A 13,687-nucleotide genomic window follows, 5' to 3' on the forward strand; every position below is an offset into this window, starting at 1 on the left:
TTTTTTATTTGAAACCTTCCCATAAAGAAATCACTCTCACACAATTAGCCAGGAATATATTGCACTGTGATATATAGAGCCTGGTATTAAAAAAGCTATTTGAGTATTAAGAGAGACTTAAAGGAGGTGAGATCATGGGAGAAGGGGGATAGATCAGACCCACGTATGTCAGATTGATTCAGTTTTGCTGCTCTAAGGATGAAGATGGGGACTAGCAAAGCCCTACCCCACAGGCTCAGGCAGAGATGTTAATTGGGCTGGTTACAACAGGTCACTTTTAGACCCATGGCCCCTGCAGTGAATTAGAGAACCATCCCAAGCTAAGCCAAGGTGCTTGCAGGACTTCAGGCTGGTTTGCAATGACACAAAACAGCAGGACATAGGAGACTCTATCACCCTCAGCTTCCACCTGGTCTAAAGATCAAGCCCTGCCCTCAGACAAAAATCCTTTCCCCAGACACTGAATTCCCAACTTTATAACTCTTGTGGGAAGCTTGCACTTCCACGAAGAAAAGTGGGCCTGGTTTGCCTTTTGTCTGCTGGGACATGCCAAGGTATTGCTGATTTACATCAGGTCTGGGTTGTGGAGGTTTGCAGAGAGGCAGCCCCAAAGCAGAGAACAGCTCTGACATGGCCTCATGTAGTGATGGGAAGGCTATTAAATACTTTAAATACTTTAACAAGTCTATCCCAAGTTGCATTTTAAAAGAAAGCAGCAAATAAATGTTTTGGTTTTGGAGGGAGCAGCTGGAGAGGAACAAACCCAGTTTCTTAAATTGGGCATAAGAAAAAGCATACTCACAAATTTAGGAGAAGTTAAACAGAAAAACCTAAACTCCTTTGGTGATATGCAGTAGCTGGGTTTGGGGCTTTAAAAATGAAATTTTGTACCGAGTTTTTTTTATTTTCAACAAGCCCTCTTTGCCCCAGCCTCAGACAGTAAAAGACAAATGTTCTGCCTCCCTGAATTACAGTCAGAACACACATTTTCCCATTAAGACACAATAGATTATTTCCATATTAAAATAACTACCTAGTCGATAACTTGCAGGAAATATGAAGGATGAGACAAATTAGGAAAATTTATATAGGTGAGTAAAAAATGACTCACCTAAAACCAGCCATGAGTTAGAACAGTATTTCAGACAGCTCACACGATGAAAGGGTGTCAGCTGGATTAGAATTTAATCCCCTGCTCATGTGTGGGCTGAGGTGCAAAGAAACAAGTGGTTGGTGCCTCTGTTCTTGACTGAAGTTGTGTGGCCACTGGGTGTCATCCTTGTTTCAGATGACAGCCAGAGACTCTGCAGCTACAGCGCAGAGCCTGCAACTTCCCGAGCAGTTAAATTCCACTCCATTTGATTGTACAACATACAGCAAATTGCTCTGCATTTAAATCAGCTATACAATTGAATACTTTGACATAGACAAATTCTCCTTTGTCTCAGTGCCTTATTTGGAGACCTGAAATGGCTGGTTGCTGCAGGAAAGAAGGAAAAGTAATGCAATGGGGGCATAGGAACTACAAACAATTTGATGAGTGATTATCAAATCTTGGGATATATGAAATAACTATGATTAAATAATGCAGAGGGTCGATGCAGGAAGTTTGGAATTATATCTGTAATTTGTCCCCAGGCTGGAAAAGCCTATTCCATATAGGTAATTTCATTTAAGATATTCAGCATCCAGATTCAGTGCACAAATTAATGACTATGTATGAAGGAGCTGGGTCAGGGAAAACTAATCTAAACTGTTACCTACAGTACCAAGCTAGTACCCTCAGAAAAGTCCCAAAATGTCATCAAGGAGGAAAAAAAAGACAGAGTTTTATTAATTTCACCTATAGCTATTCTGTAATTTTTCACATTTTTTCCACTGTCCAGTATGTACCCAGTTCCACACAACCAGGATCCATGGGAGCCACACAACCAGGAGTGGCCATGGGAGCAATGCCTGCACCTGGCAACAGGGGAGCAGGAAAAAGCCTCTCCAGAAGAAATATTCAGATATCCAGTAAGTTCTGCCCATGCTCACATACAAGGTTGGAATCAGCTCACAACAGGTCATATGTCATCCTAATGAGTTTTCTGTTATGGGTGACTGAAAAGAACTTATCAGCATTATTTTGTTATCTCCTGAGAGTCTAGACAGTCTGAAACCAGCACACAGTGCAGCAAAGCTGCTTTTTATAATATTATTTGTCTCTGGAACCTGATTTAGTTTGCGTTCTTCAAGCTAAAATAAAAGGAAGTGCCAGCAATTTCTCCAAGCATTACAGCCAGAAATGTTTACATTTGTCAGTGCATTAAAAGTATTTATCCCACTGTTCTTAATATACAGAGTATAGCCATAAAATGGCTTAAATAACAGGTATTTTTGTTAATGCAGCTAACCTCAGCTGATAGCTCAGCTTTCCATGGATTATACAGTCTTTCAGAGCAGATCTCCATGTAATACTTCCTAGCTTTACCAGTGGATATAATTTTAATGAAAACATGCCACTACTAAAGAGCTATTAGGCACAGTGTTGAAACTGTCTTTGATTTTGTTCACCAACCAAAGACTTCAATAATTATTTAAAATCCATTTTTAAAGGCAGATGTTAAATATTCTCTTTATATTAAGCAGCTTCATAGACATGATTTAGGATGCTTGTTTTTAATATTACCAACACTCTCTTTTATGGTTCTGTTTAGTTAAGAATTGATAGCAGACTCAAAGGAGGAAATGCATTTTAGATGTGAGCATGGGCATTAGCAATTTCAAAATTTACTAAAGTTAGTGTAAAGCAACCCATCTGAAGTAACAAAGCCAGATGACCAAATTGTCTAAATGTTTACTGCCCTTTTCATTGAAGTAATAAACCAGTAACAAATATTACCCGAATGGGTTCTTATTGAAACTGGAATTTTCTTCTGTTTCTATAAATATATGCATAGATGCACATACCCATACTCTATGGCTACAAATCGACACAATTTCACTTTCAGATCTCAATTCTGAAAGGAAAGCTTCTTTCCCATTCAAACTTCACAGCACCTTTTATTTGGAAATTTATTATTAGAAAAATACTTACGCTGGTTTAATACTCTTGGAAAGCTTCTCATGGATGTAGGCAGCAGCAAGGCCTCCTGCTCCAGAATTTAAATACTGCAAAGAATAAATCAACATGTACATGTTGTGCTCATTATCTGTGAAGTATCACTTTCCTTCCCTCACCCTGATCTATAAAACAAGCCAATTTTAATGTTTCTAGTGGTTTCTGGATGGAGATCTTAGCATTTGTCACTAAGTGCTGAGGGAGGTAGAAGCAGATATATTTTTTCAGATTAGTTATAAAAGTATCTCTCTTAGTTTACGTATGTTATTTGAAGTCTAAGAGGCCAGAAAATTGAAAATTGAAGTACATCTGAAACAGTTCCATATATATTTACTATATATATATATATATATATATATATATATATATATATGTAAGGCAAAGTCATCAAACAGTTCATCTGACTTTGTCTGACAAATCTTAATCTCACTAGGAGTAAAGAAACTAAAGGTACCTCTCTCTGTGATCTGAAATTATTAAAGTTTAGACAAGAATATTCTCTTATTTCGGGACCACTTCATAAAACATTATAGCTGTTAGACCTTCTTGGTGTGAGAAATAAGAAGAGTCCCTGATTCCATGTCCACAGGGCAGATCTTTAACCACCACCAGCATCCATCTCACATCCAAAAGACCTTGTAGGTCATTGCTGCTTTTTGGACTCACTCATAGCAGAGGCACTGTTAAAGTCAGTGTCCATTCTTTGCTGTGGTGAATTCAAAGATTCAGCCAAGTCATGCTCAGCTGTTCAGGTGCAGCTCTTATTCACCTGACCTGTGTGCTGACCCATGAGATGAGTGACATTATGGAAAACAGTCTCCAACAATGAATCTGTTTTACCTTGTAGGAGCACCAGCAGGCAAAATCTACTCCCCAGTCATGCAAATGAAGCTCTACATTCCCAACAGCATGAGCCAGGTCGAATCCGACAAAGCATCCCTGCAGGAAAGAGATAATTACTGGGTTACTTATTAAGATAATCATCACTGTGATATCATTTTGAAAAGAAATCTTTCAGAGCTTAACTTGCTCTCAGTATGTGCAGGCTACCTAGAGACTTTTTAAAGAAGCGGAGAGTGATAGGATAAGTGGGACTGGATTTAAACTCAAAGAGGAGAGATTTAGGTTATATGTTAGGAAGAAATATTTTTCTGTGAGGGTGGTGAGACACTGGAACCAGTTACTCAGAGAATGTGTGGCTGCTCCATTCCTGGGAGTGTTCAAGGTTAGCTTGGATAGGGCTTGGAACAACCTGGGATAGTGGAGGGTGTCCCTGCCCATGGCAGGGGGTTGGGACAAGCCAATCCTTAAGGTCCCTTCCAACCCAAACCCTTCTATGATTAATCTATCAAGTCCCATCTGTTCTGAGTGATTACTAGAAATAAGTTCTCTATGCCACAGATACATGTAGAAATCACCAATTTTTCTGTGACTTGTCTTCAAGGATGCTTGGATAGGGTTTAGATTTCTGAGGTTTTGTTTGTGCAGTGAAGTGGAATCACTTGAAATGAGTATTGAGAACTTCCTGTATGGCACAACAACCCCCAGGCAGAGACAAAGCAGTAATGGTCACAGATGCCAGTTACCCAAGAACAATTACATTACAATATATATTCATGCTCAAGGTGTCCCTGGTATTTAAACGAGGCAGACCTTGTTCTTTGGGAATCCAAATGGATGAGATAGCAGCCTATGCAATGCCTTGATCTTTAATAACTTTTATATTTGTCCTTAAAAGAAGGAATCTATCATTTCTCTGTGAAAATCTTGTATTTGCCATAAGCCCAATTTGCACAGGACACTGGGAAAAAGGGAGAAAACCCATTATCTAATGACTGAGAGATTTCTAGATCTAAAAGTATGAGTTTTACACATGAAATAACCACTGGATGGCAGCATTTTTAAACTAAAAAGTTATTCTAAGCCTTGCTATTTATTTAAGAGCAGGGAAATAAAACTGCTTTTTGTGCCTGGACTACAAATTAAATGCTATTTTACATTTTGCTTTTAAAATACAAACAGCTTGCTTGCAAGCAGCAGGATAGGAATAAGAGTGAGAGCACAGGCTTCAGAAAAATCAACGTCCAATAATAAAACAAAGGCCTTTTTTTAAGAATCTCCTGCTGTTTCTTGCACGGAGGGAGTCTTAGCTAAATTATTTAAGCGGTACTTTGGTATATTTAATCTTCTGTATAAACTAGATAACAATTTGTACGGAGCAGCATTTTAAGAAGACGTGACACGTTAATTCTAATGGAGACATTTGTGAACTTATCAGCTTGAAAAATTACTCCAAAAGAATGGGAAGAAAACTCACTGCCATAGCATTTGCATGATCTAAATGTTGGAACTAGAGTCCCAATAAATAGCCGTGGTGTCTCGATTTCACAGGGACACAGAAATGAGTTAAGAGAAATCAACTGAAATGCTGAAGATGATGCAGAGAGGCTGGGACATGCTGAATTCCAATGGGAATGCTCTCATTCAGGGATAAAATGGCTTTGGATCAGAGAAATAAGCTACAGCAAACTAAAGACAATTGCCAATGAATGAGGAGGTTGTCGTAGGGTTTTAAGGCATCAACTTCAAAACTTCAGTTGACTGGATTTAAACCTTAACAAGTACGTACATCACACACAAACTTTTGGAAGCAATTCTATGACAGATGCACTGGTTTCAGTGGACACCAGGAACAATAGATGAGGGTCTTGCAGAATGCGCGTGTCTGGCTGTACATTAACAAAATTGAAACAAAAAAAAAAAAAAAACCCAAAAAAAGAAAAAAAGGAAGTTGCTCATAAAGAAAAAGCATGTAAGAAATTTAATTCTATTAATCATGTGCCAAAACCAGTTGTCCTTTCCCTGTCAGTACACCGTATACTCTATTAAAAATTATGTTCAACTACATAATATCAAATTATGAAAATACAGTAGGTGGAAGCTAGAAGGAGACACCTTGGGACAGCTGGATTCCTTCACAGTAATGAGGCTCCATAACTACACACACATGTGTTACCTTGACATGGAAAAACGTTCTTGGGCCCTGACAGCGGCTGCAACAGGTCAGCTTGAGCAAAAAGGAAGGTCATTGACACAACACCCATGGGCCATCCTCCTGAACTTCTTTAGCTGCTCCCCACCACTTTCAAACTGGTTGGCAGATCCTACTGGGCACTGTTTAACAATATTGAGGCATGGGAAATTCGGGTTCAGTGCTGGCAGGGCTCCTGCATCGTCTCAGAAACGCCCACTCGCACCAGTTTGTTCGAGTCGTCATCTGCAAGATGGGGTGTGCTGGTTCGCTTTCCCAGAGAGGTGTCTGGCACTTGAGTCACACAAACAGCAAATGTTTAGCCACACAGATTGCATGGAAAAAGTAAAACAAACTGAAGCAGCTCTCCCTGCACAAGCCACGCAGAACCAGGACTGCGTGGGAACGGCGCTTCCCCAGACTGGGGGGAAAACAGAGCTCTCCATCTGCTCCGGGCAAAGGAGAGGACATGTGCTCTCCCCTGCCTCTTCTGTTTTATTCTAACATCTAAAAGTCATTTCTGCCAAGTGTCTGGGTAGCTGCTGATAACCAGCAGGTAACAACTCAGCATGGACATTGACATTTGGAGAGAGGGAGAGAAATGACAGCTTCACACCAGCAAAGCTGGGACATTTCGAAAGAGAGACAGGAAAAGAAATGAAGATGAAGGATCTTAAAGCTCTTCCTACTGGGACTCAAGAGATTAAAATATTTTACATAACAGTACAGAGTCAGTGGAAAGTACGATATGACTTATGAAATGAAAATTGTATTTGAAAGGTAGAGTCTCCTAAAAGTCAGCCATTTCTTCACTTGTAGAAGAATAAAACAACTCAGCCTCCTCCATCCTCTAGAGCAAGCTTGAAAGTATGAAACAAGGAAAACTGTTACATCCTCCTCAGCCTGCTGATGAGTCTCTTGCACAATACGTAGTAATTTCGATTTATCTGAGAGACCTTAGATGGAAAAATAGCCTGAGGTAATTTTTCAAGCTTAATTTAGTTCATTTAATATTTAATGACTTAATGAAGCTGTCTATGTGCAGAGCTTTCACTCTGGGAGGAATCTTAATGTACGCAGAGAACTTAGGAAATTGGCTTAAAAAATGTAAAAGGAAATCAGTAACTTAATTCATAAATGATTGACCTCAAGAATCCTAGGACATTTTCCAGGCCTCCAGAGCTCACAGCTCAAATCTCTAGCCAAGCCTTGATAGGGCACAACACTGTGGGACTTTATTTCAACAGTACATTAAAAGAATTATTAAGACCATCTGTGTAGGATTTTTCTCTCTGACATACTGGCTGACAAGTGATTTTTTTTTCCATCTCTTCTTCCAAATAGCATTTTCACCTTGTATTTTCCCCTTCTGACTCGTTTGCTTGTCAGTTCTCCCCAGCCTATTTTCTGTTCAGGAGTGCAGGGTCATCCACCACCCTTCATTCCTGGGAAGGAGAGCTTTGCATTTTTGCTACAAACATGACTTTTCTGTCTTATCTGCTTTCAGAAGAACTTTCAGCCTATCTGTGACAATATGTTGACTAGAAGACAAATCTGGATTCATCAGGTCCAGAAGCTCTTGAAGGAGATATGCTAAGTCCAATTAAAGCCATGTATAGATACACAGATATTAATGATTCTGCTTCAGCAGTTGTTTTTGTTTTCCTCTAATCCAACAGCAGCTCTTAACTGCACCTCTGGCCTGGGAAAAGAGGAGAGGAGCCAATTCTTTTGATACCCCCACATTTCAGGCACTTTGATAACCAGAAGCCTTGTGTCCAAGATAAGCAGCAGGGAGCAGAAATGGTTCTTACCAACAGAAACACTCCATGAATCAACGATTTTGTGGCTGTTCATGTAAATATTTGTCATACGCAGATGTTGAAGTGTAGTGTAACAGTTTCTTTCATGGAGGGTTTGTATAAACACATAAACATCACTTAACCTGTGGGCAGAATCTGTAAGGACACTGAGCTGAGTGTATCTGACAGGAGGGAAATAAAAACACGGCTGGCTCATGCTTTTCAACCTTAAGGGTACTCAAACAGTTCTTCAGGTTGAATTAATTTTGCTTTTTCAGTATACTAATGATCTTTTACTTCATTAATCTACCTGGATCTCAATTCTGCACACTTGAACCACTAGAAATTCAATTTGATGGGGGATTTTTTCTCTCTCTTGAAAAATCTGTGGAAGAAGAGATTCATGTCTACATTATGTCATTTCTAACAGGCATTCAGATGGAAACAGGCCTTTGACATCAACCTGTTCCTGCTGGAATGCTGAATTGCTGTCACAAATTGCTCTCCTCTTCAGGAACATTACACAGTCTCTGGGTAGAGTGTGTGGTGGTTTTGTGTGCATCCCTGTGGAAGCCCATACACCTGGGTTAATATTAATATTATTATTTGCACTGCCTTGCAGAAATTTTAATCTTTCTCCATCAAGTCTTGGTTATCTCCTCAGATTTTATAAACATCAAATCCATTTTCCCTCTCTGTAATAAGCTGTGAGTGACTACTCTCTTCCAAAACATCACTTTGGGGCAGTTTAGAGCTATCAGTGAAACTGCATCTCTTCCACATATCCAAGTCTGCAGCCCACAGTCCAGAGAGCATCTTTGGAGAAGTGGTAAAGCAATAGGTTTTTTCTCAGGTTGTTCATCTTTATGGAAAGGAAGGAAGATTTCTCTCTCTCTTTCTCAGACACCTTTCAGACACATCATGGAGCGGCTTTCTGGGAAGCAGCACTGAAGACATGTAGGTGTTGGCAGCTCTGCTGCTACCAGGAGAGAGAGAGAGAGAGCAGAGCAGTGGGTGGCACCATCCTGTTAATAACCTGTCTTCCCTTTCCAACATTCCAGCACGGTGGAATTGTGATTTTTTGTGGTCAGCAAAGTGCTGGCAGACACTCCAGGAAAGCACCATGACGCTGTTGCTTTTGGAGCTCCTGCACAAACCCACTTCCCCTGCAGCTGACTCCCCACATTTCATTTCACCCTGCTTTTCTCCATCCCTGTCAGAAGTTGGTTTTGTTTTGTGCTGTTTTTAACGCTGGGTTTTAACACCAGGTGCTGCTCTGTGGGAACATTCCCTTTTTACATCCCACGGGCTCTGCACCAGCTCTCACACCTGCTCTGCTCCCCCAGGGGGGACTTTACCATCTCTTGCCATCAGCAGAATTTGCGCCCTGACGTCCAGAAAATATTCCACTGCCAAACCTACAGCTACAGAAGATGTGTAGTGTGCTTGAGGTAGGAACCTCTCCAGAGAGTTAAACCATTAAATATAAAGAGTTTTGGCTGGTTTGCCAAAAACCCAGTGACACCAAATAAGTTTACCCTTCAGTGGTTTAATCTTGTATGAGATAAGCTGCATCCAGTAAAAGGCTGCCAGCATGGAAAGTCTGGTGACCCTCCTGTTGATAAGACAACTTAATTAAAAAATATTTTCTCCTGGATTCCTAAGGCTATTGAGATGGTTAAAGAGTTTTACAGCTATGTCCACAGAACACACTGCCTGCAAGCTCTGAAGGCTGAGTCATCACTAAAATACACTCATCTTATGATGTTGATGTGCTCCACATTGTGCCTGTCTCCAGAAAGCTCATCAGTGGAGTCTGAGCAGTGCTGGCTCCATGGGGATCTCACCTCCCTGCTCAGGGGGGCAAAATCTGCCATAACACAGGTACAGAAAAGGAGGAAAACCATGAAAGTCTCATACTGAAAAAGTTCAGAAAAAGCTCATAAATCTTACACAAAATAACTTTCAAAGACAGGGATGAGCTGTGATTGCCTCCTCCTCCTTCTCTGAGGCTCTTGGTATTCTACCCTTCAAGAAAAGCCATGTCAAAGTTAATAGTCATGAATTACCTTTTCCAAATAGTTTAACATTCATCTGCCTGAAAGATTGCTCCCACAGGGCTATTTCTTCATGCAACACACAGTCCCCAAAGTTCTGGGCACAGAGTGCTTTTACATTTTACCAGAGACCTACAAATTTCTGTGTTTTGTTCCACCAAAAAAAAAAAAAAAAATCAGGACAACTGATTTGACAGAGAAAACGGATCTAAAATTGGTATGAAAAGACACATCTGGAGCAGTCCTACCTTTTTTTGGCCAGCCCTTGTTATTCTAGGGATGTCAAACAACTGTCCCGTGTAGTACTGCACCCCACTGAGCATAATGACAGCAATAGAGTCCCCTTCCTTCTCAATTACAGACAGGATATCTTCAGTCCTCAAGGTCTCCTCCCCCTAAAACAAAATTAAAAGACATATTTTGCATCAACTCTGGCAGTAATGATATTGCCACTACTTATTTCATAATCTATATTTTACCATGAAAGGAGATCAAAAGCAAACCTTTGTCTTGGTAATGATATACAAAGGTAGTGCCCATGAGCAAGCAACCTCAAAAAAATAAAGCAAGTGAATCTTGGAGGTGCCTATTATAAAATGTCTATTCACTTCATGCTCTAACATGCTTCATACTCTTTAGTATTTCTGACAGTTTTAATTTACAGTCAAAAATTCCTGGTGCAGACAGAATATCTAATGATTTTTAAGTGGCATCTGAAATTTGTGACACCCACAAGACTTGAAAGTTGTCTATCAGCTTCACTCTTTACTTTTCTGATAAACTTGGCATCCCACAGGAAGCTATTATAAACCTGACATATTCATATTTCAAAAACAATGTCTCACATCATCAAAAGTACAAAAATCCCCAAACCTGTGGTCATTAAATATAGAAGAATTTCAACCACAAGAAAAAAAAAATCAACCTCATTTTTGATTCTTTACAGGAAAATTACTGCCCCATCCTCCTCCTGTCTTCCTAGCAAGGGATCTTGTAAAACATACCACCACCTAGGGATCAATTAGGCAGTGAAAACCTAGAATTAAATTAGACTTGTTACTGAAAAAAGCTTGGGCAAGATGGTTGAATTGCAAGGGACTGTTATTATCTCAACAATCTCTGCAAATCTATCAAGCGTTCAGGAGTGGGCTCTTTACTCACAAGATGACTCAGATTTCAGAAGCAAAAGGTCACCCTGGGTTTATAGTTAGGTGACAAAGTTCTTAATGCTGCAGAAGTGAAGCGAGGCAGCATTTCAAATTAATCTGAATTGCATATTACTGAGAGCAGACCTTTCCCTCAGCCCGTGCTGATGCAGACACACTGCTGCTCGTGTTATGGCAATCTCTTACCTCAGGACATTCAAAGGACACTGGGAATTCTCAATGAGTCAAAATCATATTTTGCAGGTGACTCAGGATGCTGCCAGTTTTTTTTGGAAACAGGAAAAATAGAGAGAATGGCTTTTTGTGCTTTTTGTTGTTCTTCTGGGAAAGTTAAAAATTGAATCAGCAATTATAAAAAGGGGTCTACTGTGAAAAATATGCATGGAAAGACACCTGTTTATGATTCATAAATTTAATCTATGTTTTAATGCACTGATTACAACTTCTACACTAGAATATTTGAGAATATTCACATGAAAGGTGTTTCTGCCCTTGGTGGCAGCAAGCAGAAGTGACAGGTTCCTCACCAACCTGCCGTGGCTGCAGCAGGACCATGCTTTTTTCCACATCCAGCCCATGCAGTCGGAGCTGGGACTCCATAGCATACTGGAAGAGAATTCCATGCAGACAGCATTAACTCAAATACATGATAAACAACTACAAGGAAAAAAAGACATCACATCAGAACTTGAGAAAGCTCTTCAGATGTCTTGCCTTTCACTAAAAGTAATGCTTGAAAGCATAATCCAACTCCACTGAGAAATTCACAGATTTCCTTTGGATTAAAAAAGATCTGAATTTCATTCACATGAGAATTAATTTAATTCCTTTGCAAGGACAAAGTCAAAGCCTGAATCCCACAGGATAAATCCATGGAGTAGAATGATGGTGGAGATAGGGCTCTTAGCAACCTGGTCCAGTGGGTGTCATCCCTGCCCATGGCAGGGGGGTGGGAACATGATGATCTTGGAGTCCTTTCCAACCTAAAGCACTCCGTGGTTCTGTGGTGTGATGGATGCACTCCACCTGAGGCCAGAAAGCCAAGCCTTGTTGCAGGGATAACAGCCAAGGAGGACTGAGCATCCCTTCTCCAGGAGCCCTGGGTACTCACATGCCCTGCTGCCAACACAAACAAGGTTTGGCCAGCACTGACATCCTGCCCTGTGACATTCTCACCTCTTCTATTTGCTGCACAGCTGGAGGGAAATAAGAGCTTTAAACTCTCAAGCTATTTAAAAAATCCTATCTGCCAATTTTATTGATAAATAATGGTCCTGGAGATCAAATACCAATCATCAAATAACAGTATAAAAGAGTTTAAAATTTCACGACAGGAACTGAAGCGATGGCAGTTGCAGAGATTATTACTGAAGTGCCATAGAAATTTAAGAGGATGGAGTGTAAACGTACAAGTGCATGTGGAACAAATGTGGGATTAATCTGAACATTACTTAGAATAAAAGCAATTTGAGGTGTATACATCTGTGCCAGCATCTTCATTACAAATAAACCTGTTAGTAGCTCGAGTCACTTTTACTGTACCTCTGAGATCAAATTTGTTATCAATTTCCAGGAGTTTACGGCGCTGATGATAAAGCAGCAGTGCCCCACAAACCCAAAGATTAATTTGCTCGAAGCTCTGATGCACAGGCTATTGTCTCTTATTTTATAGCAGACAAATTATGTTTGAACTAGTAATCTAAAGTCCTAAGAACAAACATTTCCATCTCTGTCTGGGGATGTATAAGTGTTAATGTTGTGAGTTTGTATTGATTTGGTTTCATAAAGTAAAACAGCAACAAGAATTAATAAAACATTTACAACTTTGGTTGATTTAGGCCAGTAGTTTGCTCAATGTCTTTAAAAAGACTAATAAATCAAAGTACCCATTCATTCTTTTCCTCATGCAACACTTCTTATTTGAACAAAAGGAATAAAGCTACGATCTGTAAAGTATGCTGAGCTCAAAAGTTTCTGACAGATTTTTTTATTGTAATGTTACTTGAACAAGATGAGCTAATAAATATTCAAATTGTACTACTGATATTCTTTGGAAAAATATTATTAATAATACAAATATGGTGAAATATTAATTTCTTACATGGTCAGATGGAAAGGCTCTTGCTTCTAGAAGAATTTTATAGCGTCTTGGAGTAGGCTTAAAGAAAGATAGCTGTTAAATAAAAAGAAAGAAAGAAATATTGAAATTTATCTAAGCAGAGATGGGAAAGATGCTCCCAGCATATAACTTAATAAAGACTGCTTTACTGTCATGCAGACCTACAGAGAATCCCCCAGAAATTACAAATATTTCTTTGTCCGTATAACATTTATCAAAGTAGGAAAGTGTTATAATACTGTATTTCTCATATCCATAACAAAGCCACCAAAACCCAGGAGTGAAAACTTGCACTTATAGGAATCAATGGCAAAGCTTTGACTGCAGCCAGGCAAGCTGGGATTTCACCCAGCTCCATCCAGCAATCAAAAGCAGAAGCTGAAGAGTACCAGACAGTGAAAAATAATTA

At 39.7% G+C, this 13,687-nt stretch overlaps 1 protein-coding gene across 3 annotated transcripts in view; it reads right to left on the bottom strand.

Annotated features, from left to right (window-relative positions):
* Positions 1–13,687, bottom strand: part of KYNU (kynureninase) — a 60,921-nt gene that overhangs the window by 20,652 nt on the left and 26,582 nt on the right. For 2 of the 3 annotated variants that reach the window (XM_059852315.1, XM_059852317.1), the window contains exons 6-10: positions 13,261–13,332; positions 11,691–11,765; positions 10,242–10,388; positions 3,944–4,042; positions 3,080–3,153 (exon numbers count right to left, since the gene is read on the bottom strand). In XM_059852315.1, coding sequence (XP_059708298.1) covers positions 3,080–3,153; positions 3,944–4,042; positions 10,242–10,388; positions 11,691–11,765; positions 13,261–13,332 — 467 coding nt within the window. The remainder of the gene's footprint in view (positions 1–3,079; positions 3,154–3,943; positions 4,043–10,241; positions 10,389–11,690; positions 11,766–13,260; positions 13,333–13,687) is intronic. The other variant, XM_059852316.1, reaches the window with a different exon arrangement.

Source organism: Haemorhous mexicanus, chromosome 8, assembly GCF_027477595.1.
Source record: "Haemorhous mexicanus isolate bHaeMex1 chromosome 8, bHaeMex1.pri, whole genome shotgun sequence".
Taxonomy (NCBI): domain Eukaryota; kingdom Metazoa; phylum Chordata; class Aves; order Passeriformes; family Fringillidae; genus Haemorhous; species Haemorhous mexicanus.